Here is a 22,481-nt window from a genome sequence, read left to right as displayed (position 1 = left end):
AAGTAAAACCAAGTGTAAGGAAATGGATAGTTTAATTTTACCTGGAAAACTTTGGGTGCGCTGACAAGAGATGCTAGAGCTGATGACAGAGTAGCTGAGAAGATGCCAGCTGTGATGAGAGGACCAAAGCCAGACACCATGCTCATCACCTTTAGGAAAAAAATGAGGGTAAAAAGAACAGGCTTGCATTTGGATGCACTCTTTAATGACAAACCCATTTAAGTGCTCTATGTGTCTCTGCTTTTCATGGTTCTAAATTTAATCTGCTACAAACAGTACTATTATTTCTGGTTTAGTTAAAAGCCAAATTTTTATTCAAATAGGCAGCTGTCTGCTGGGGCAGATGAGTACTCTGTGAGATTTCCTCACTGCCTCTACTAACGGATTGCTATAAGTAACAGTCTCCACTTGATGAGTAAATAGTCAGATCATGGACATGAAAATGGAATTTGCAGGGAAAAGCACCAATGTATGAAATGTATTTGGAGGCACTTTATTTTATTTGTGGTTTTTTTTTCCCCTTGACTATTTAATATGGCTAAAAATGAGAGAAAATGCCTGGTGGTGCTGACGTAACTGCAGTGCTGCAGACAGTAATGATGGGTACTGTCAGGCCTCCCTCAGCCCTCCCAGGAGTGCTTTAGCCTCTGTGACTGCTAAAGTGAAAGGGTTGTTGAGAAGCACCAGACAAGGAAACCAAAAGATGGATGGATGTGATTGGTGATGTGTGGGCAGTACTTCAGGAAAGAAACCAGTGATTGCTGACGATTTGTCAGATGCAGTCATACTGTTTTCTGGTTCTAGTCTGGCAGGGGTAAATGCAAGAAGTGAAAGTTTGTCTGGCTGTAGGGAGGTCACTGATTTTTGCCCTGAGTGTGGGCAGCTAAACTGAGGTGAGAGTAAGAATAGTAAATGATGAAGGAAGGAAGAGAAAGTAGTCTATGAAAGGGACAGCACATCCCTTTCAAGGTGGTTACCCAGCCCTGTCATTTAACAGAGCCAGCTGGGAAAAAAGTGAGTGACTTTAAAAGCTACAAATGACTCGTTGAAAAGCATGTGCAGGTGGGTGGTGAATTCCTCTCGCTGGCCATGAAGTACAGGGGCTGAACAGAGATCTGGGACCTGTGGCTGTCAGGCTGCAGAACTGCTTTACTTTGATGCTTTGCCTAAGCTTTATTTTGAAGAATAAAAATGGCTGACAGTCTCTCTCTGGCCTAGGAGAAAGATCCCATTACTTCTCACTTGATTTTTTACTCTACTATTTTTGGATACTTTTTTTTAAGAAGTCCGAAGTCTGGTTTTTGTACTGTGACACTACCCTTTAACTGTGACCACAGCACCCCTGAGGTAAAATCACATCCATGTGTCAAGAGCAGTGAGGTGAGTTCCTCATCTAACAGGAGCTCCTGAGGTCTCTGTTAAGTCTGGGCTTTCAGTCTGAAGATGTTAAAACATATACTGCTGAATGGTACTTGTTAAAAGGGGAGATAAAGGCCTTACCAGAGTGTTAGGAAGGCTGGTGATGGGCAGTGTGAAGGGAAACGTGCAATGCAGGGGATTTTTGCCTTTCATCATTCCTATAGTTTACTTTTTTTAGATAAAACTGGTTGTCCTCTTGTAGTTGTCTGCAAATAATGGTTTTGCATGTTTGTACTTATGTATTCACGTATTGCTTATTATGTTAATATATGCTTATATGCTAATACATATTATCTCATTAAAACCTGGAAATTATTCATCAGCCCATAATCACATGGCTGACTTGCACATCTGGAAAAATCATAGCCTAGGCCACAGGCAGATGATCCATTGCAGCTCATTCCAGGTACAACTGTATCATTGACGTTCCCAGTAGCATCTCGGACAACACAGGAGCCTGTGGAATCAATGATACATTTTTATTTTGCTTCCTTGTGACATTGAAAGAATGTTCTTGCCACACTTTGACTCCTAGACTGCACTTTTTGTACAACTGCTGTCTCAGACTCATCCCAAAGAGCAATATTGTATGTTAGTCAGTACTTCTCTGTACTGAGTTTCTCATGGTGTCTGTAAGAAAATATTTGCTTCTGTTACTTTTAAAATAATCAGCCACTTAACTAATAAGGATTAGCATATTTCTTGAGATTAGAGACCCAGGCAGAGATCAAAAATGATTTGACTAACTCAGAAGTATTTTGTCTTCCTGTTACCACTTTTAAACAGTGGTTTGTTCAGAGCAAACAAGTCATTGAGGCTTTTAGGTCTAGGCATAACCTTTTTTCTGTGTAACAAGGGTACAAAATTACTTTAGAGACTCAGATCTTCAGCTGTTCAGATTTTCATAGCCCCGCTGATACCAATATGATGAGAAAAACTTTGAACAGGAGAAATTGCCTATGATCTTTTTGTTTTTATTGATATTTATGTTGCCTTTTTTCTTGCTTATCTCTTAGAGTGGCTTTATCCAAATAACACAATGACCTGGGCTGAGGCTTTAATCAAGTATTCTGCCTTATGCATGAAGTCCAAGAACCACAGAAGTTAAGACTTGAGAGTCATCTCCCAGAAAAGGAAGTTCTCTGCAGGGGTTTCTTGTGGTATTGAGGTATTTGCTCATGGGAAAGATTGTTGCTTGCAACCCTCTTTCTTACAGTACTATTAAATACAAACAGAAAATTATTTTTCTTGACCAGAGATTTGTTGTATGCTTGTAATGAGAATTTTAACTGCATAATCCTCCAACACAGTTCATGGCTTCAGTACAGGCCTCCTTTTCACTCATGCCCATTTTGTTACCTCACATTCCACTACTGTGGAACATGTAGAAGTGTAGTTCCTTTGAGACAGGCAGCTGATTTCTGTCTTTGACATATGATGTACAAAATGTGTGTGTTACCCTGTTCCTGTGATTCTCATGAGTGTTCAGTAAGAAGACAAGCAGAAGCCATGTGAAATTCCAATGTGAACCAGGAACAAAAGATCAGCAGATTGATCAGAGGTTCCTTTGATCTTTGTTATGCTCATGGATAGTATATGCTGGTGGTCATATCACTGAATCTTATGCAGAAATAACCATACAAGTTACCTGAAGGTCCAGCTGCCAGACAGACTTTTGTTTCTACTGATTGCTGCTTTTTTTAACCACTGTTTTACATACAGTAAAATTACAACTACTGTCTCTCTACATAATAAATCCATGACATGAAAAAGCAGTGAGGCTTATCATTCATTTGCATGCCAAGCTTTCAAACTTAAGTGTACAAGTGAGACAGAGGTTCTGTACTTACCTACACATATTGCAACAGCAATGTAAGTAACTGTGGTGATCAGAATGGCCAGCATTGTTCCCTGGGGTATGGCACTTTGTGGGTCCTTAAACAAAACAATAACATGAGAAACACTGTGAGTTTGTGTGCTGCAGCCTGGTTGCATTTGCATGCTGGGAGTTCGGCCACACTGTGGTATGAAGATACCCTAGAGAGCAGATTTTTATCACTCTGACCTGGGCCAGCATTTCTGGCCCCAGCATGCAGACACAGCAGGGCTCCTGTGGTGCAGCACTCCTACCCTGCACATAGTGAAGGATATTCTGCAGGAGCAGAGCTCACATTTATAGCAACACAAGGGTCCTGAGGTCTGCATTACTTGAACTCCAAACTCTCTTTACATTGCAATTGGCTTTATTTTAATGTTTAATGATGTAGTGGGTAAATAGCTACTGAACAATCAGACTCTTGTGGATGACAAGATGGGACCATTTTTGGTTAATTGGTAAGACAGATGTAGTCACCCTGTACAGAATACAGTACTTCTGTGCTTTGCAACCAGTAATTGTTAGTTGGGTCTTCAAAACAGCTACTTTCTTTTACTGTATTGACTTAATTTAGATAATTTAATGAGGCTGGGTTATAATGCTTACAGACTGGCTCACAGTATCAGCTTTGATAATGCAACCATAAGTAAGAGTCCAAAGATCTGCACTGTACATTTTAAAGGGTTTTTTAATGCTAGATAACCTTGTAATTTAGGGTGTGTTTGTTTATTCTAGGAAGAATTTATAATGAATTTTCTTCTTAAGTTGATTTAACATGATTTCTTAAATGTTGAATGCATTTTAAGTCACAGAGCTTTTTATAACTGTGCTTGTTGCAGGGTAAAAAACCAAAATATGAATTTGGACTTTGCTGTGAAGTATGCCTGAATTGCTTAACTGGATCAGTAATTAATATAATTTTTAAACAAGGTAAGGATTTATTGAGCTAGAAAATAATTGTAGAGTCACTTCTGTTGCATAAAGGCTTTGCACTCAGACCATGGTAACTTTATGCAGTTCTGATGTGCATGTTTTGTGCATGCAATGGTAATTGTTTTTTGCAGAATCTTGTGGTTATCTTAAGCTCTGTAACACTACATCTTAAGGTTAAAGCTTCTTACAACTTAACAACTTTTTTGTGTTTTTAAAATTTAAACCCATATTTACTATGCTGTTAGCATTTTAGAGGCCAAACTCCACTGAAGTCAGTAGGAAGTCACTAGGAAGCTGTCCCTGTAAGTGGGCTCTGGAGTAGGACACAACTTGAGTGTGTAGTGGCTGCAGGAGCACAGACAAAGGTGTTTGCAACAAATTCTAAAGAAAGTTTGATTTTACACTTTTTAAACACTCCTTAGCTTGTCTTGTAGATTCTGGAGAGGCTGGTTAATTTAGACTTGTCTAATTCATCTGAACATGCCCAGTGGGGAATCTGCTGCCTGGAGGACTTGGTTACAGAAGTCCACTTATTGTGAGACTGAAACAACTGCAGAGATCCAAGGGGAGAACTGCTTCCCTAGGTCTGCTTGGGTTGTTTCAAACAACTGATGAAAGAAGTGTTGCTGCTTTGGGAATCTGCCATGCAGACAGAGCAACATCTATGGCAAAAGAATTATTTTTGTTTGATAAAAGGATGGAGATTGTGTGAGGCTGGTGCAGTCTCACTGGGCAGAAGTACAATGGTTTTTGGTTTTTTAATTAAAAATGGAATCTCATTGACGCTATCAGTGGCTCAGTTTCCACGTGTTTTCTCTGTGCTTGGCTTGAAAAGCAGTCCTCTGAAAACAAAGGAACTGAGGCATGCAGCTCAGGGTGAGGAAGGGAAAGAGAATTGGCTCTCAGGGGTGGTAGGATCTGGTGAAATAGTGACTGCTGTGCCAGTACAGAAAAAGCAGACCTTTGGTTGAATCCTTTAAGGTCTGCAAGGCAGTGGATTTATAGGATAAGGTCAAATAACTTCATTTGACATGCTGGGATTATCAAACTGTGAACCATCTCTTGTTGGTGACTTTTTTCTTTATTTTGGTTATTTTTTGAGTGTTTTTGTCATGAAAACTAGAGGGCACTCAAAACTAAATTCCTGTCTCTAATTTACCTGTGTGTTTAGATACTGGAAATTCCATCTCCTGTAACTGCTAAACTGCAAGAGGAGAATGGGGAGCTGACAGAATGGCCACAGCAAGACAACTGGGCACCCTTGGACCTTCTTTCCCTTTCTCTTCAGACTCTTTTTTTTGGTCACAGCTGCAAGCTTGCAGCTTTTCCTTTGAGCAGCAATACTGACATGGGATTGGGACATACTTGCTTTCATTAAATGCTCTGTTTGCTCTGCCCTTGCTATGACCCTGAATATGAAAAGCTGGTCTCCACTGATTCTCGTGAGTACAAACATGAGCTTTCTAGGTAGGCTTTTCAGGATGATGTTTGGATTGATGTTTACAAAAGATGAGCTCAAGAGATACACGTGTAATTTCTCTTATAGCATGTGCTGCTAATGGACTGTTAATGATATATTATTACAGGCTATGGAAATTTGTTTTTAAATGATATAGCAACTCAAATCTAGCTGCAGTAATTTCTGTAAATACCCACAATGCATTATGAGAGAATTTGTGAATTGATGTTTTTAAATAATAAAGCAGGTACTTAAAAGAGAGAGCTATGCTTCCCAAATTAAGAACGTAATTTAAAGCTGAATACAGTGCTGATTCATGATTGGCTTTCTTATTATTTTTCCAACCTATGGCTAGTATTATGAAGTTAATGAAATACATACTTTTAGATCTCCTGAGATATTGGCTCCTGCAAGAATGCCAGTGGCAGCTGGGAAAAAAATGGCAAACACAGAAAAAAATCCTTCTCCACTTCTGAAATCTGGTCCAAAGTTTTCTGCAAATATTGATCCTGCAAATATAAGTGAGAATGAAATATAACAACAGGATTTGATTCCAAAGTTACTTAATGAAGGAGGTGAGTAAGCCAGTCTTTCACGTCTGGACAAGTGGGTTTGAATCTGTCTCACATCACAAGCAAAGTGAATTTGATTTCCTTAGTCTGCTCCCTAGAAGGATGTGCTTGTCTGCATCTCAGAGCTACAGATCCCTGTAGAAGTGACAGAAGTGTCACTGCAGCATTTGCTCTTAGCTCTGTGCTAAAAGTTTGTCTGTGCTCTACTGATGTATAAATGACTCAACTGCATCTTACTGTGCTGTCAGCTGCAGCAGCAGAGACAGACTCAAAATTAAAGATGAAATCCATTCCCTTTGTTTGCAAGCTCACTTAAACTTGGGCAGAAGTTTCTGATCTTGTGATCTTTTTCACAAGATCAAGGATTCTTTTTCAGTGGAATCTTTAGCTTGCTATTAAGTCAAAAGAATACAAACATAATAGATAGCAAGGTTGCTTACCTTGGTAATTAAAAAAGCCTCTTGCCTTTTTTTCAGTGTTGGTAGGAATGACTGTCCCAATAAAGAAATTTGCAATGGCAACAAGGAGAACAATTAGAAGAATAACTTGAGCCTATTAATAGAAACAAAAAGATTCTCCTGTTGTTTTTAACTTTGCTGCTGTGGAGATGGCTATATAGTAAGTTATCTGTATCTGTTTCCTATAAGAGGTTATTAATTTCTATAGTTTTTGAAAATACCAGGAGTCAAGATAGCTGAATCAGCTAACGACAACAGCAGATGCTTTTTACTAAGGGGGTTATGAAATACAATGTTATAATTTAATTTTAATTTAGGTTCCTTATAAAAAAGGTGAAATGGAACAGCGAATGCATTAGTATCAAGTATAAGACATTTTAATATTGTTATAATTTTTTTTTTAGTTGCAGGGGCTTGTCACTTCAAAGGTTATAGTATCAAATTGTTTTCTGATCTCTTTTACAAGTTGTTCTGGTCTCCATCACAGCAAAAACAAGGTGCTGTTGAACCTGTTTTTGGTAGCTATATTCTACTTTCTGAAGTATTTCCATTTGAATTTGCATTCTGACCTTTTTTACAGGTGAAGGAATAGCAGAAATCATTAGAGATTAAGGAATGGGTAACAAATAGAGCTCTTCTGCTGAGTCAGACTTGAGAGAGTACAGTGATAAAACCATATATTTTTTTTGCTACTGTTTATTCTATCAAGCTGCATCAAAAATAAGGGCAAAAGGGGCATGTAGCCAAGGCTCTGAATGATGCCATGAATTATAAAAATGAATATAACCAAGTTGTCTGCAAAACCCAAACTGCCTCTTTGCTTTTAAATATATGTTCAAGGAAGAGTTTAGAGTAATTGTGCTTTCATCGAATGTAATGATTAAACTGCTATTGCTTTTAGAAAGATTAAGCATAAACTGAAACTGAGTGCTTTTGAAAATTCCATCTGTTGAATAGCATTCCTCACATACTAATGCTGTACAGCAGGTTAATATACTGCTTGCTTTTATATTCTTTTAAAAGTTTACCTTTGCTTCCCATTCCATGCCAGCAACAGAGATGCCAAGAAGACACACCACAGTGATGGTCCCTATGATTCTGATGTCGTTGGACTCATCTACCATCAGTGTATCACTCTCCTGAAAGGGGTGAGAAATGTTAAGAGAAGCAGTCTTCCTCTGCCCAACTGGTGGGATCCAGTAACAAGGTGAAATAGAAACAGTGAACTGTCAAAATTTCAGAGATTTGTGAGACCAAGTGTTTGTATGTCGTGTTCCAGCTGGCTTTTTGCCAGTTGGGATTATTTGGCTCTCTAATAGGATGTCTGTTCCTGTTCTGATTGTGAGATTCTTGTAACAAAAGGTATGAAATATATTCAAAAGGTTGAAATAATGAATGCCACTCTGTGGCATGTTTAGACACACCAGCTTCTTCCCTGCTAAAGATGCCCCTCAAGCCTTAACTAAAACATATCACTACTTATGCAAATACATCATATAAAACAAAACACCACCATCACCATCCCCCCAGAAAAGAAAAGCCACACAAAACAAAACTGAACCAATTTCATCATATACATGAAACATCTGTATTTACCTTAAGAAGTTCTACAACTGTTTCAGCAAATCCAACTACATACATGGCAACTGCCACTGCATTTGCGAAGGCAAAGATAAGTCCTATGGATCCACCAAACTCTGGGCCCAGACTTCTTGAGATGAGATAGTATGCTCCACCTGCAGACAGAAATGATTGTTATTTCAGCACTACTAAACACTCAGCTTTTACTTTATTTTCCCCCCACATAACTGTTACTGGAGAAATCTGTGCTTTTAATCTCACAAAAATAATCAGTCTTTGCTCTACATTAGTAGGGGATGCTGCAAAAAAGCAATGTGCTTTATACTGGTTATGCATTCAGACTTTTCAGTATTCCTTTTTATTCCAGAAATCTTTTTAGTGCATATTAGCATGCAAAAGTGGACCTTGTTATAATTTTTCATGATGAATGATATAGTAACACAAAGGAGAGAACTTTACACTAAAAGGGTTCTAACTTACATGGATTTATCCCAATGTTAACATGACAGGACACATTCTGTGGTACATTGTTTAAGTTCTTGCATCATAGTGATGCAGTGAATCTTTAATGGTGTTTGCATTAAATCTGTACACAATTCAATTTGCTGTTGATCCACTGGGAGAAATCACTGCAAATACACACATTATTTCTTTGCTTATAACACAGTTATCCCAATTCCATTTACTTTTTTAATTCAAATTTGCAGATTTTTGTATTTTTCATGAGATCATATTCACTTACCTCCTCTTACTACTCCATTAGTGCAAATGGCAGACATGGAGATGCCTGTCAATGTTGTTACTACTACACTCAGAGCAATAACTATGACTCCAAGACCTGAAAGATCCGAAAAAGAAAGTATATGCAAGTGTATTCCAGTACCTGTTCTGCTTTAGTGATGTAAGAACTTTCCATTTTCCACAGGGCTTAGACCAGACCAGTTATAACTTAAAGGCTCTGAAATGCACCAAAACTTTGTTTCACAAAATACCTGATGTGGACTTTTACAGCCAAGTTATTTACCCGTCTTCCAAGGAGGGGCTGAAATGCAAGGAGTGTTAAAAAGAAGGCATTAAACTGAAGATATCCACTGATCTGCATCAGTCTTCAAAATGACAGGAAGAGATGTCTCATGCTCAGTTTGTTGAAGAATGTCCAACCTGAAATGCTCTGAATAGCAAAGACTGGCTGAAAGGTAAAAGAACTCCATGAAAAGCCAGAACCATCCCTTGCTCAGCAGTTGGCAGAAACATCTGAAATGTACTTCTCAGACTGAACTGAAATCCGTGGTTTATTAGAAGTGACAGCTCAAACACGCCTTAAATTGTGATGAGAGGTGGCTAGAATTGTTACCTTGCAGTTCCATTAGATGTGCCTTTTGGTTTATGGTCCCTCTGGTTTGTCTCATACCAAAATAATACATAAATACCTTCTGGGGCTTGAAAGCATTAGTAACCCTAAGATTTTTACCTCCACGGACAAACCCATTAGTTGCTATTGCAGAAGTTGACAACCCAGTAATTGAGGTTACCATCGTGGCCAGAAGAATTATGATTACTCCAAGACCTGTTAGTAATAAGAAAATAAAATATTTTACTCATGTTCCATGTTTGCTACAAATCATTCTTTCTTTGAATTGAATTTTCAGGCCAGAATCAGAGCAATAAAAGATGGTTTGAAAAGATGGTTTGTCGACCACTTGCAGCTTGCAGAATGTTTTCATGAAGTTGGTGTCATGATAGTAAATTATTCCCATCAGTCTCCAAGCATTGATTCTTTCTGATAGGAGTACCCTGAACAGGAATTCTTATGATTTCCAAAGGATGGAGGAAATAAACAAACAAGCATCCCTTGACATGGATGCTTATCTTTACCTTTAACACACATCCTGGCTGTTTAAATAAAGAGACACATTAACCAGAGCTCTTGTAACGATGCTGTTGTCTTTTGTCAGTTAATTAAATGTTGAATCAGATGAAGACTGACTGTATAGATTCATAGTGCATAAGGACAGAGTCTGTCAGGCAGAGGAACAAGACCTGAGTGGGAGCCTCCTACATCCTCACTTGCTAAGTTATCAGGTGCTGGGCTTTTCCACTCTCTGCTCATCTTCTTCTTTCACTGCAAAAAGTAGTTTTACTCTAACACAAAACAAACACTTAAAAATGGAAATACTGCTTTTTAGATGCCATTTACTTTAATAGGTGACCTGTTATAATGTATAGTCCTAGAGAACTTAGAATATTTTTCTTTTATTTAGCTGATATCACAATGATAATCAAACATCAGAATATCAGTTATAGGTGATTAGTTTTAAGTAGCTGGGTTTTAGTGTAAGACTGAAATCTGAGAATATTTCCAGTCTTTGGCTATATGGCTGGGTTTCTGTTAACTTTCTGAAACTGCTGGAGACTATATGAACAGGATGGGCTTTGCATGATTTAGAGTCATTGGTTTGAAGTGACTTCTGAAGGTCTGTTGCTCAACCTCCCAGTCACAGCTGAACTACTGCCAACACAGGATTAAATCAGTGATGACCTTGGCTGGCTGGCTCTTGAAAACCTCTGTGGCTAAAGATCCCACAGCCTCTTTGGATTACATGTTCTAAGGCTAGACTACCTGCCCAATAAAAAAGCTTTTGTTTGTGTACAAACTGCACCTCCCAAGGTACAATTGCAGCCACTGCTGTTACATTTCTGGCACTACCTAGAGGAGTTTGTCACTCTAGTTCTAAATCTCCTTTTTGTTTCAAGTCAGGTGAAGAAATAATAAAATGTTTTTCTCTCAGCTTTGTTGCTTTTATCCTCATTTCTATCTATGAGAAGGGAGGGACAAAACCAGGAGAAAAAAATAAAGAATTACAGTTTGGTGCCAAGCCTAGAATCAGTTCTTAGTTTTATCTGAACTTGCTAAGGTTTATGCAGTATCTGCCTTGTTTCCATAGGGTTTCCATAGGCATTCAGAGTGGAACTGGAGAATATACATTGCTTGTAGCTGTATTTATTGACCAGTGCTCATCCAGATTGAAACTTAGATCCTACAATTGACATTGAGCTAGAAGTATTACAAACTTACTGATTTATCTGCTGTATTTCTACCATCTGACTTTCAGATCAGATTCCTGAATTCAGTTCATACTGGATGGTTATAGACATCCAGTCCCTGAATTAATGTTCTTTGGTGCCTAAATTATAGCCATGTTATCACAATCCTTTAAGATAGAGCAGTGTAATGTGTGAGCCATAAATGATATATAACATGGTGTACGATATTTAAAGTGATTTGAGCCTCTAATAAATCATGTTTATCTTACTGATTTCTGAACTCTTACTATAACTAGTCATGCAAGTGTTTTATGTGCAGGTTTGTATAAAGAAAATCCAAATGGTTATTCCTTTTGGTCAGCTACCATTACATAGAAGGATATTGTTCAACCATGAATATTTTGTGTCTGAGAAGTGGCTGGATATGACTTTAAGAGCTGTTAACTCTTAAACTGAGTAAGTGAGACAGATAATTGTCAAAGCAATTTTAAAATTATTTGCTAAGTGTATGTGCATCCTAAGGATACTTTTCAAAGATGTTCTATTGCATTTCAAAATTCATATTGTTAACATGTATATGATATATAGGGTCTGATATTTGCTAATCTGATAGTAACATCTTCATGGGAAGGCTTTAATGATAATTATTTAAAAAATATTTTACCATTTAAGAAGAAAAGTGCATAAAATAAAGTGACTCAACCAAAACATCATTGTAATATAATGTAATGTAATGTAATTTCAGTATTTGGGGCCAGATTTGCAGGTAGCATAAACTTGGTGGTTTTCCCTGCCTTTGTCTAACCATTCCATGTACAGGTACAAATACACATTTTAGAGAGTCCCCAGATATTAGGTGGAAAGAGATCAGTTTTGGACCTGGAATCTTGTCAGAACCATACTGTCCCTTTTTTCCTAGCTGATGATGGCCAGAGAACCTTTTGGAATCCTATTTTTCCCCTGTAAGAGCTTTTGCCCAAGACAGCCTATCAGGGAATGGAAATAATTGGGTTGTCTCTCTTTGGCCCTCTAATGATGGGGATGTAAATGGTGCCCAGATGGTGGTTTAACTGTCTCATTTAATTTCCATGTTAGTAGCAGTACCCAGTGAAATCCCTGAGCCTTGGTGATGATGAGCTTCCATCACTGTTCTCCTTAAGCAGCTTGGCTGGGGACTTAAAGCTTATTGCTTATAAGGCATTCCAAAAATGCATTGAGAAATTATTCAAATAGAATTTGACATCTCATTTTCAAAAGTAAAAGCATAACACATGCAATTTAAAAAAGCAACAGCAGAGCAATAAACCATAAGAAAGAAGAGCCTGCTTATCAATAAGTTAAAATGGTAAAATTAAAAATGAAAGCAGAAAGGTTGTAACTGATGTTGGTGCAAATTAATGTTAAAATCTGATTAAAGTTTAGATTGAAAACCAGGCATATGGCTCCTAAGTAAGTTGTTCCAAAATAAATTACTCTTGCCTATGGCTATTCTCACACCTCAAAACAAAGTAATACTTCTTGATGATCTCAATAAGTTACTAAACTGCCCTTAAAAACTAATTTTGCATGAAACCCCAGAGCAAAGTCTTGGCAATATTAAGATGCAGAATTTTCATGGCAAGGCATATAGTTATGAGTGCCCTGGGCTGTATGTGCTCATTTGGTATGCATCATAAAATCAGAAAGCACCCTTTTGTCAGGCACAGTGCTGGAGCCATGCATGGAGCACTGCAGAAGTAGTAAAGTTCTTCCGCTTAGTTCTGGGTCTTTTACTGTTAGGTTGGTTTTTCTTTTCCTATTTGTGTCTCTGTAAGTTTGTGATTTTTTTTTTTTCTTAATAAGCATTTCATTTATTACTTTTTTATTATTATTAAAAGTTCAGCCTTGCTCAAGTGAAATTTCTATGAAGTTACTGCATTTTATTGGAAATGAGACTTCAACCATGCAAAATTTTGGAGATGTTTCATTTCACTTCCATTGACAAGGATGTGAATGATAGTTATATTCAATCTGATTTTGAGCACTGACTTTTATCCAAGCCCAGCAGAGCTGAAAAATTGAATATTTCCATTCTGTGATTATCCAAACTGGACTACTGGCCATCCTTTGCTGTTTTTTATGGCATCTTGGTGCCTGTCAAAGATCCCATTGCTCTAATTGTATGACCATGGATCACAGAGGGACACTGCCATGGCAGCTCAGGTTTCTGTGCTTCACCAGAGCAGTAGCTTTAAAAGAGGGGTTGTAGCCCCCAGCTGTGGGACATTGCACCTCACTGAGCTGCTCTTGCAGTGCTGGACACTTGCAGTGTTGGGAGCACTTCCCTCTCTCGCTGGCTTTACTGAACACCCTGCAATATACTGGGTGGAGGCCTTGGCACCCAGTTTCCCAGGGATCTGGAATTTGGATTAATTAAATTGCACAATGAAGAAGCAAAGATACAGCACACAATGAAATGTACTTATTTCATTTATATGAAAGCTGTAGCAGAGTTTTTAAAACTTAGTCTTTCATAGTACACTACTATCAAATGCTGTTCTGTGGTTAAAAATAACAAAATCCTGATGAGCTGAGACCTCCTTCCAGTTCTGTTTTCATCTTGGCAGAGAAGTGTGAAGAGGTGTTGTTTATAATATGTAGATGGCAAGGTTTGGGTTTCACAGATAAGCAAAGTGTGAACTCTTAAAGGTTAACTCTGTACGCACATATTAGAAATTGGCCCGAGTCATAAAGTTTACATCTGTTACAGGATCTAAATACAAATTTCACTAAAGCTCAGAAATATTCAAATGTGATGATCATATGCATAGTTAACAGATCTATGCCTCTAAGCAGTAATTTGGCTGTGAGTCTGGAAAATTCCAATAGTTTGGAGGATTAATGTCTTTTACCCTGGCAAGCATTTGAAAACATTATTTAGTTCAACATGCAAATGCACATCTCAGATTATATATTAATCATGATCATGTATAGTTTATCCTCTTTATCCCTTTCACTGCTGAAAATGATATTAAATAAGATACATACCAATTCCTGCTTGACCTACAATCCAGGAAAGTCGAATAAAGAGCATCACACCCCAAATATTAAGCATGCATCTTACCTAGGTTTTAAAGAAAAATACTGCATTAGTTCAATGTTGAAAGTAATGTTTAAAACCAGAAGGATAATAAAGTGCATTTCACCCCAAACATCCCTGAAGTCTGCCTCCTTCTCTTAATTCTTCAAAGACTTAAGTGTAACAGAACTGATTTTATTTTCTTTTAATTATTTTTTCAGAAATGCAGGTAATTTTCTCACCAGCACACCCTTCACCCATCCGAACTTGACCAATCCTGTTTTGTTTTCCTCTTCCTTGCTGGCCGCTGTCTCATCTCCAGCCGTGCTTTCTCCATTCGCCACCCTCTCGACGGAGCCAGTGCTCACAGCAATGTTCTGGAGGATCACACAGAAAACAAATACAGATTTTTTGTGCCAGGCAGAGGACACCTGGCTGCATAAGGGAGACATAATAGAAAAGAATTCCAAAGCTCAGGTTTTACAGTCACTGGAGTAGAGAGCAATATTGTGCTCACACCAGGCAGCAGCAGGTGGGCTTGCTAACGAGGGGAGGAGATGAAAGAATCACTTAAGCAGAGTAAATACATTATTACCTGATCTGATACTAACCTTTTTTTATTGTAAGCTATTCCACATATATGTTGTGTTGACATGTTAGTAGAGAATCTGACATAATGAGGGTTTTGTGGTTGGCCTCTGCATGCTCTTGCAACAAGTTATGAATAATGCTAAGTGTAGAAACAGGAATAATTGCAAACAGTGAAAAGAGATCTGAGTGCTGCACGGTTAATTTCTGTGATGAAATCTAGCATTCCCTATTGAATGAAGTACAAACATAACTGCAGCAGCAGATGGGTAACATATTCCTGAAAACAGTTAGAGAAATGCCAGTGAAATGAAACTGAATAATCTTTTCTGTGGCTTACCCACCACTGGTGTTATCATAGCAGATAGGATTAAGGATTGCCATATCTATGGTGTAACCTGAGTAAGTAGCCCAGAATTTTAGATTATTCACATCAGTTACACACGTAAGTGTGTATTTTATCTCTTCACCTCTCTTGCCCCAGAATCTTTGAGGCAATTTAGCCCCATGATATGTTTCTTGTGGCTTGAATAGAAATTAGTCATGGTGCTGAGATTTATACTCATTATAATAATTGTCTTTTAATTTAATTGGGTTTTTTTGGGGATGGTGTTGTTGTTGTTATTATTATTATTATTTATTTTTATTCAGAGTTCTCACTGTTTTTGTGAGGAACTGGCATTAGGTTAGCAATTTCCTGATTTTTCTGGGTCCTCCTCAAAGGCCTGCAGGAAGGAGCCTGCACATTGCCATAGTCTGGCAGAAAGTCACTAGTGGGTACCACTCCTGGAGAGGAATCAAGATGCTTTTAGGCTTTGGAGGTGATGAAGATATTTCCAGATTAACTAGGCAGGTCAAGGAGGAAAGACATCTGTGATTCTGTGGAACATGAGATTTTAAATCTTGCTTAACTTTAAGGTTGTTTCTATATTTTGTCCATAAATTTAAAAATAGCCAACACACAAACCCCAAACAGACATAAAGATCAACTGTTTATGCTTCTTATACTAATGTTTGGACTTTCCCCTCAAGGATAGGGACTCTAGACAAAAGGGTGTAAGGTTTTAGAATGCCTTTGACACAGTAAATCCCAGCTGTGCTCACAAATGAAAAAAAAGTGACTGGATAATATGCTTTGACATGGGCTAAACTTGTTGCCTATTGCCCTGTTGGCCCAAAGAAAAGTGGGAATACAAGATCTGTTGAAAGCCTGTGACTTTGAGCTCCTTGGAGATACTTAGATAATTTTGACAATTCTTACCCTGAAATAATAATGCTTGTGTTTGCTCAAAATACAGTAAATGATTAAAGTCAATGAAGGAAGATCAGCAGAATAATATAATAGGCTTTTGCTACAGCGGCTAGAATTTCAAAGAATAAAATTAAAAGGGTTTGGTCTCTGTACTTGAAACAAGTTGTTTCCTCTGTACTTTGAATTAATTTGTGCTCTCTATGCCATTATCATAAATTATGGCCTTAAACCTTCCATAAATGCATTTTAAATTGGTGTGCTTTAGTGAATGATTGGTTATTTACCAAGCAGCTGTACCTGTGCTACTCATGCATTAAGGATGTGGAATAAAAGTGACAGAACATTTTGAAAAACTACTAAAATAAAAAGTTAACTGCGAAAAGAAAAAAGAAAAGAAAAGAAAAGAAAAGAAAAGAAAAGAAAAGAAAAGAAAAGAAAAGAAAAGAAAAGAAAAGAAAAGAAAACTAACCCTATCATTTTCCTTTCCTTATTTCAGAATGGTTTAGTCTTCATCTCTCCTGAGGCTAAAGATGATGAGCTCATCAAGTCTCCAGAACAAGTGTGGAGAATAGCCAAGAGGAAGAAAGGTTAGATTATTTCTTATGTAGGGTAAATATTAAGCCCAAGTAATTATCACCAGCCATCAGCTGTGAAATAGCACTTAGACTATTTTTTAGGGATTTAATTGGCTTAATGTGTGCGAAAACTGACACATCTTGCTAAAAGATGACACACATTTGACTCCAGCAGTGTGGAAACTAGATATTTGAAGTTCCTTTCAGGCTGTCTTACATTCTGACATTTGAAAAATTGCATATTAAAAAACTGTATTAAATATTAATATTTATCTTCTGATGTTAAGCCCAGCATCAAAGCACAATGGGAACGCTTATGTGATGTTTAGCAATCTGAAGTCAAACATATGCCACTTCTTATCAGAATCTTGCAATGGGCTCTGACAGAACAGTTGTCTTCAAAAAATTGTGTTTCAAATCGGGGGAGAGGGAGGTGGGATTGCCTTGGGGTATGGTGTGGTAAACCAGATTTTAGTGGTTAAGTAAAAAAGGAATAAAGCATCTGCTTCAGAAGTGCACCTTGGGCTATTGCTGTAACTCCTGTCCATGCTCAGTGTGGCATCTCCTCCCCTCCTCGCCAGAGGCTGGAGCCCCATCCAGCACACGTACAGCCTGTGCCTCCTGAGAGGAGCTCTGCCTTTTCAGACATCTCAATTCCCTTTCCTAATAAGCTCCTATTTGGTGACCTTGTGTTTGTTTATTCTTCAGAAAAAGCTCTGCAGAGCGAAGTGATTTCTCCAAGGTCACCCAGTGAGATCATGGGACAGGCAGGAATGGGCTCCAGCCATGCTAATGGGGCATCGTTTGTTCCAGAGCTGTGGTTGTGCTCCCACACCAGGGCCACAACCCACAGAAGGGCACAGCAGGTTGCCAGTGTAACAAAAATCCCATTACCTATGACATTCACCTTCCTATTTTGAAAGGCATAAGATTATCTTTCTGTAGGATGGATACTGGATACTGGAAAAAGTCTGGAAATCTCCAAGTTAGATTATACTCTTTTCTTTTCTAACAGTCCCAACATGTGAAACAATTTTCTCTTCATTTTATTCTGTGATGTAACCTGCCTTCTTCTTAATAGCCTTTAAGTGAAAGCCTAAAAAAACCCTAAAAAAATAATGTAATTTTGTTTAAAATATACAAACCATTGAGAGATACAACAGTAAAACCCCCAGAATTTTCTGGTTACCATCAAAACTGAAAATCCTTTAATATGCTGGTGTTCAGTACATGTTCATTCAGCATTATGTTGAAAGCCAAGATACAGTTTTACTCCTATCTGGCCACTACTGGAATAAATTATTTCTATAAAAGGAAATTTCTTCTGGGCATGGAAATGTGTTTAGTCCTTTGAGTAGAAGTTTGTACATCTGTAAATTAGTATGTTTCCCTTTTCCTATCTGCTTTGTTTTCATATTTGGAAATATTTCTCCTTTTAAGCCATTTTACACAGATCTGGGGACAGCTTTATTTAAGTCAAGCCCAAACTAGGAAGCTGCCCTAAAAAGCTCCTAAAGAATCAAGTCCTAATTTATTAATGGCTATATTTTTCTTGATTTCATTACTTTATGTTAACCCTCTGTAGGAAAGAGGAATTTCCAGAGAACAGAAGTCTGAGCAAGATCTGGACCAGCATTCAAAAATCCGAAGCTTGTCCAAATTATTCAGACCTTGGAAGTGTGAAAAACTGAGTGGAATGGGGATGAGAGCTTGTTTTGTCTCAAGTTTTGTCATTTCACAATTGTTTACCCCCCCAAAAAAAAACAACAACAAAAACCACAAACAAACAAACCACCAAAAAACAAAACACACAAAAACCCCAAAAAACAGGAGTTTTTGCTGCATATTGACACTTACAGTCTCAGTTTAACTATAGCAATGATTTTTCTCTTTCCAGCTCTGCCATGATAAGCGCACAATTAACCTCAAATTTGTTCGCTGAATCAGCACCTGAAAAGTGCTGTCTGCTACCCCCAACAGCCTTGTTCTTGATTCTTTCTTGCTGTTTGGGGTTACAGCAACAAACAGGTTTTTCTCTGGATAGCTGATTAACTGAAATTGCATTTGTTTCACATAATTTTTTTTTTTAATAATACTTATATTTGTTAATTAGTACAATGGAGGAATCTGTCAAAATTAGTTATGCATTGATGTAAAATTCAAGTTTAGAATAAGTGTGGATTGTGTGGCTTGGTTAAGTTATGAATTGACATTTACCATCTGCCATCCTAACTCCTATGTGAAACAGAAGAGATTTGGTAGATCCATACGTTTAGACAAGATTAAGCTATGTTTTTCTGCTTATCAAGTACATTACAATTACCTTTTAATAAAAATTGTTTCTTTGAGCAGGGTACAGAGCAGAGAACAAACTGCATCTACCAAAGGAAATACGGTAAGTAGTTACTTGTACTTCTTCTCTTGGGCAAGGTCCATGAATTTAAAGACTTTCTCTTATTAATAAACAGAATTAACAGTCTGGAAATGGAATAGAGAAAAATTCCATTTTTCCTTTTCACTTACCTTTGCCAGTTGTTCATGAATTTCTAATAAGCTTGGTCTGTTGAGCTTATTCCCACTGACGCTGCCAGTGTTTCTATAATAATCAATTTTGGGAACTGGGTCCATTGTGTTATGGCCAAAAGTTTGTAGATAATACATTTTACTGTGAGTATCATAGGGATGTAGGCTAGCTTCTGTTTTCTCCCCATTTTGACGGAAATTGTCATATAATTCTCTCTTTCCTGGTCTGTAACTGATTCTTAGTCTGTTATGTGTTTCATCAGTAAAAGATGTTTCCTCATAATGTGGTGGGTCAGAGCCCACATCCTCTTGGGTTGTTTCATTGTTGTCATGGTCTTCATTAATTATGTTAACTTGAAACCGATTTGCATTCGGATCCAAGAATACATTTGGTGCATTGTTCATTGACATCTTCAGGGATGCTACAGACTTAGGTCACTGATCCGTGCACTCTTCTGTGGCTGCAGCCACTCGCAGGTACAGCAAAGGGTTTAGTGCTGCTGCATATCAGATCTTTGCTTCTCAAATAATGAAGGGCTGAGAATTTTCTCTGGAATCTCTAAGCAGTCTTCCTGATGTTGGCTGTCAGTTTTCTGCTATAAAAGATATAAATAAACTATTTCTATTATCTTGCATGGTTAAATAAGTTTTCCAACACAAGCTTTCCCTTCTCCCCTGCCTCAAGACGTGTCCATGAGACTGCCATCCTATGACTTGTTGAGTAAAAACATAGTTGAAGCAAAGACAGACCTTGTGGAGATGTTCCATCTGGGATGGATGCACTTAACCCTCTAACCAAACCAGCAGTATTTTGGTACAAGCTCTAGAGGAGGTAAAGGCCAGAGCTGTAAATGGGCCAAGAACTCCTCTAGTTTTAATCTGTTTTATGAAAACCCACAGAAGAGCAGGGTGACATGGTGAGCGTCCATGTACACAGGCTTAGAACATGATCATGCAATTAACACATAGATGGCATGGGGCTCACTCCTCTGCAGCCTGTTCCCCCAGTCCCTTCCAGCAGAGTTGCTCCCTGTATGGTGCAGATGTTAAACCTGTTTGAGGTACAAGATTTGCATTTGTCCTAGTTGAATGTCATGAGAATCCTGTTGGCCCATTCCTCTGGCCTGTCTAGGTCCCCCTGAGTGGCAGCCCACAGAGAGGTGAACACACAGCTCTATAACCTGCTTCTCACCTCCTCTTTTCCACACAGATCTCCTCAAAGCAAACGAGCAACCAAAAACTCTCTAGAGAAGAAGGGGTATGTATATTTAAGGCCTTTAGTGGGTTAAGTACCCTTGCAGCAATTTAAAGTATGGCTTAGAAAGCCCTGAAATGCTATTAAAATGATGGCAATCATATGTCTTGAAACATATTTCTAAGGAGATGAGGGAGTGTGGTTGTATAGACCTGTATAATTCAGTAGGAACCCAGTTTGTTCAAAGGCACTAAACCAGAGCATGCTTAGACATTGAAACTCTATAAGCATTTGTAAAAGCAAAAAGTTTTAGAAACAAAATATATCTTATAAACAAATATATGACCTGAAAATCTGGGTAAAAAAGCCCATTACAGACATTGTTTTAAAGCTCCATATTTTCACAAGAGATTGGACTAGATGAACTCTGAAGATTTTTTCAATTTAAATTTTTCAATGATTTTGTGAAATGCATTTGGCCCTTTGGCACTGGAAGATAAAATATGACATCAATATTTATAGCTCAGCAATATAAATTTTCTCTAAAATCACATATCCAAAATTGAAGAGCTGATAATCAGATGTCCTCCATCTTCAGTATAAGATACGGCTAAAGCATATTTTCTTATTTCTTCCATCAGCTATAAGTAATATTCTGCTGTCACCTCTCTGCTAAGATACCACTTTGTCACCCCTCACATTTATGTTAGTTTTCCTGCCTAATGTTGTGTAAGCCTAACAACATACTACATTTATTTAGTTTATTTTACTTCTACTGGCTTTGTACTATTATTATTATTATTATTATTATTATTATTATTGCACATTTATGATCATAGTATTCTGCTTCCTTCAGCCTTTTAAAGTTGCAAGGAAGTGTTTCATCTTCAGGCATGAAGGAGCAAAAACAAATCTTCTGTCATTGAGGTCAGTGAAATTATGTTTGTTTCCATCTCCATGACTGAATGAAATCCTCATTCTTTGATGACAAGGAAACTTTTGCTATCAAGTAAAATGATTCTTTCATTTCACTGTCATATTTCCATATTCGTGTTTTGCTAGGAAAAGTAAAGTCTCTTACCTTTCTGCTGTTCTTGAAAATAATACTTTGATTTTCACAATGTATTTCCAGAGATCTCTAAACTGTTATTTGCCATTAACTTTGTGTTTAGTTTTCTAGCATTATGCATAAATAATCAAGTTTCCCTTATTCAGGGTAATTTAACTTACCATTCAATCCTGTGTTTTTAGGGAAGGACAATCTGCCTCTTTTATTCATGCACATAGTGTGACCCTCTCTTTGAGGCATTCCAGACTCTGTCTTATTGGCCAGATTTTTCTCCTGTTTAGTATACTGAATTGACCATCCAATCCCTCTCTTTCAAAACATTTCTAGATGGTGATTTAGAAAGGCATTCTAGCTTGTTAACTTTTAACCAGCAAATGTACCTATCCATTACAATTACTGGGTTTATGGCATTGCGAAATTTCTAAGGGGCCTGAAAATACTTTTGTTATCTCCATTTCCCTCCCAGCTATGCCTGATTCTGCACAGATCATATTCTCTCTGTCTTTCAGTTCTGCATATATAGTCATGCAGGTAACAAGAGTTCAGGACAAGATCTGCTCAGTGCATTTTATGCAGAAGATTCAGTGAAGTCAGTGGGATCATTCTTTGGGGGGTCCTCTTGTCCTACATGTGGTTTTAAACCATTTACTCCTGACCCTATTTAAAGTTTTACTCTGTATATTTAAAAGGCTTTTGACTGTATTGTTTCTGGGAAGGCTGACTTCCTAGTCTTTTTGGAATGAGAAAAGATCAGGCAGGAAATGATGAAGCTTTGTAATTAGAAGGAAATTAGATAATTGCTTCCAGCAATAGATTGGGTCAAGAACAAAAATAATAAGACAATATTGGGGTTCTTAGGGTGTGTTTGCTGTGTAGTT

At 37.7% G+C, this 22,481-nt stretch overlaps 1 protein-coding gene across 4 annotated transcripts in view; it reads right to left on the bottom strand.

The window, feature by feature from the left end:
• Window positions 1–21,896, bottom strand: part of SLC12A1 (solute carrier family 12 member 1) — a 44,854-nt gene extending 22,958 nt beyond the window's left edge. The window contains exons 1-12 of one of the 4 annotated variants that reach the window (XM_083870794.1): window positions 21,765–21,896; window positions 19,340–19,935; window positions 14,644–14,778; window positions 14,371–14,446; window positions 9,770–9,865; window positions 8,314–8,453; window positions 7,746–7,856; window positions 6,700–6,811; window positions 6,069–6,196; window positions 3,270–3,354; window positions 1,725–1,876; window positions 42–149 (exon numbers count right to left, since the gene is read on the bottom strand). In XM_083870794.1, the coding sequence (XP_083726920.1) occupies window positions 42–149; window positions 1,725–1,876; window positions 3,270–3,354; window positions 6,069–6,196; window positions 6,700–6,811; window positions 7,746–7,856; window positions 8,314–8,453; window positions 9,770–9,865; window positions 14,371–14,446; window positions 14,644–14,778; window positions 19,340–19,750 (1,554 nt within the window). In that variant the 5' untranslated portion in view covers window positions 19,751–19,935; window positions 21,765–21,896. Of the gene's footprint in view, window positions 1–41; window positions 150–1,724; window positions 1,877–3,269; window positions 3,355–6,068; window positions 6,197–6,699; window positions 6,812–7,745; window positions 7,857–8,313; window positions 8,454–9,040; window positions 9,137–9,769; window positions 9,866–14,370; window positions 14,447–14,643; window positions 14,779–19,339; window positions 19,936–21,615 lie in introns of all 4 variants that reach the window. The other 3 variants (XM_083870797.1, XM_083870795.1, XM_083870796.1) reach the window with 3 other exon arrangements.
• Between the last annotated feature and the right edge of the window lie 585 nt (window positions 21,897–22,481).

This window comes from Zosterops lateralis (genome assembly GCF_965231275.1).
Source record: "Zosterops lateralis genome assembly, chromosome: 13".
Lineage (NCBI taxonomy): Eukaryota > Metazoa > Chordata > Aves > Passeriformes > Zosteropidae > Zosterops > Zosterops lateralis.
This window is presented reverse-complemented; position numbering and strand designations above follow the sequence as displayed.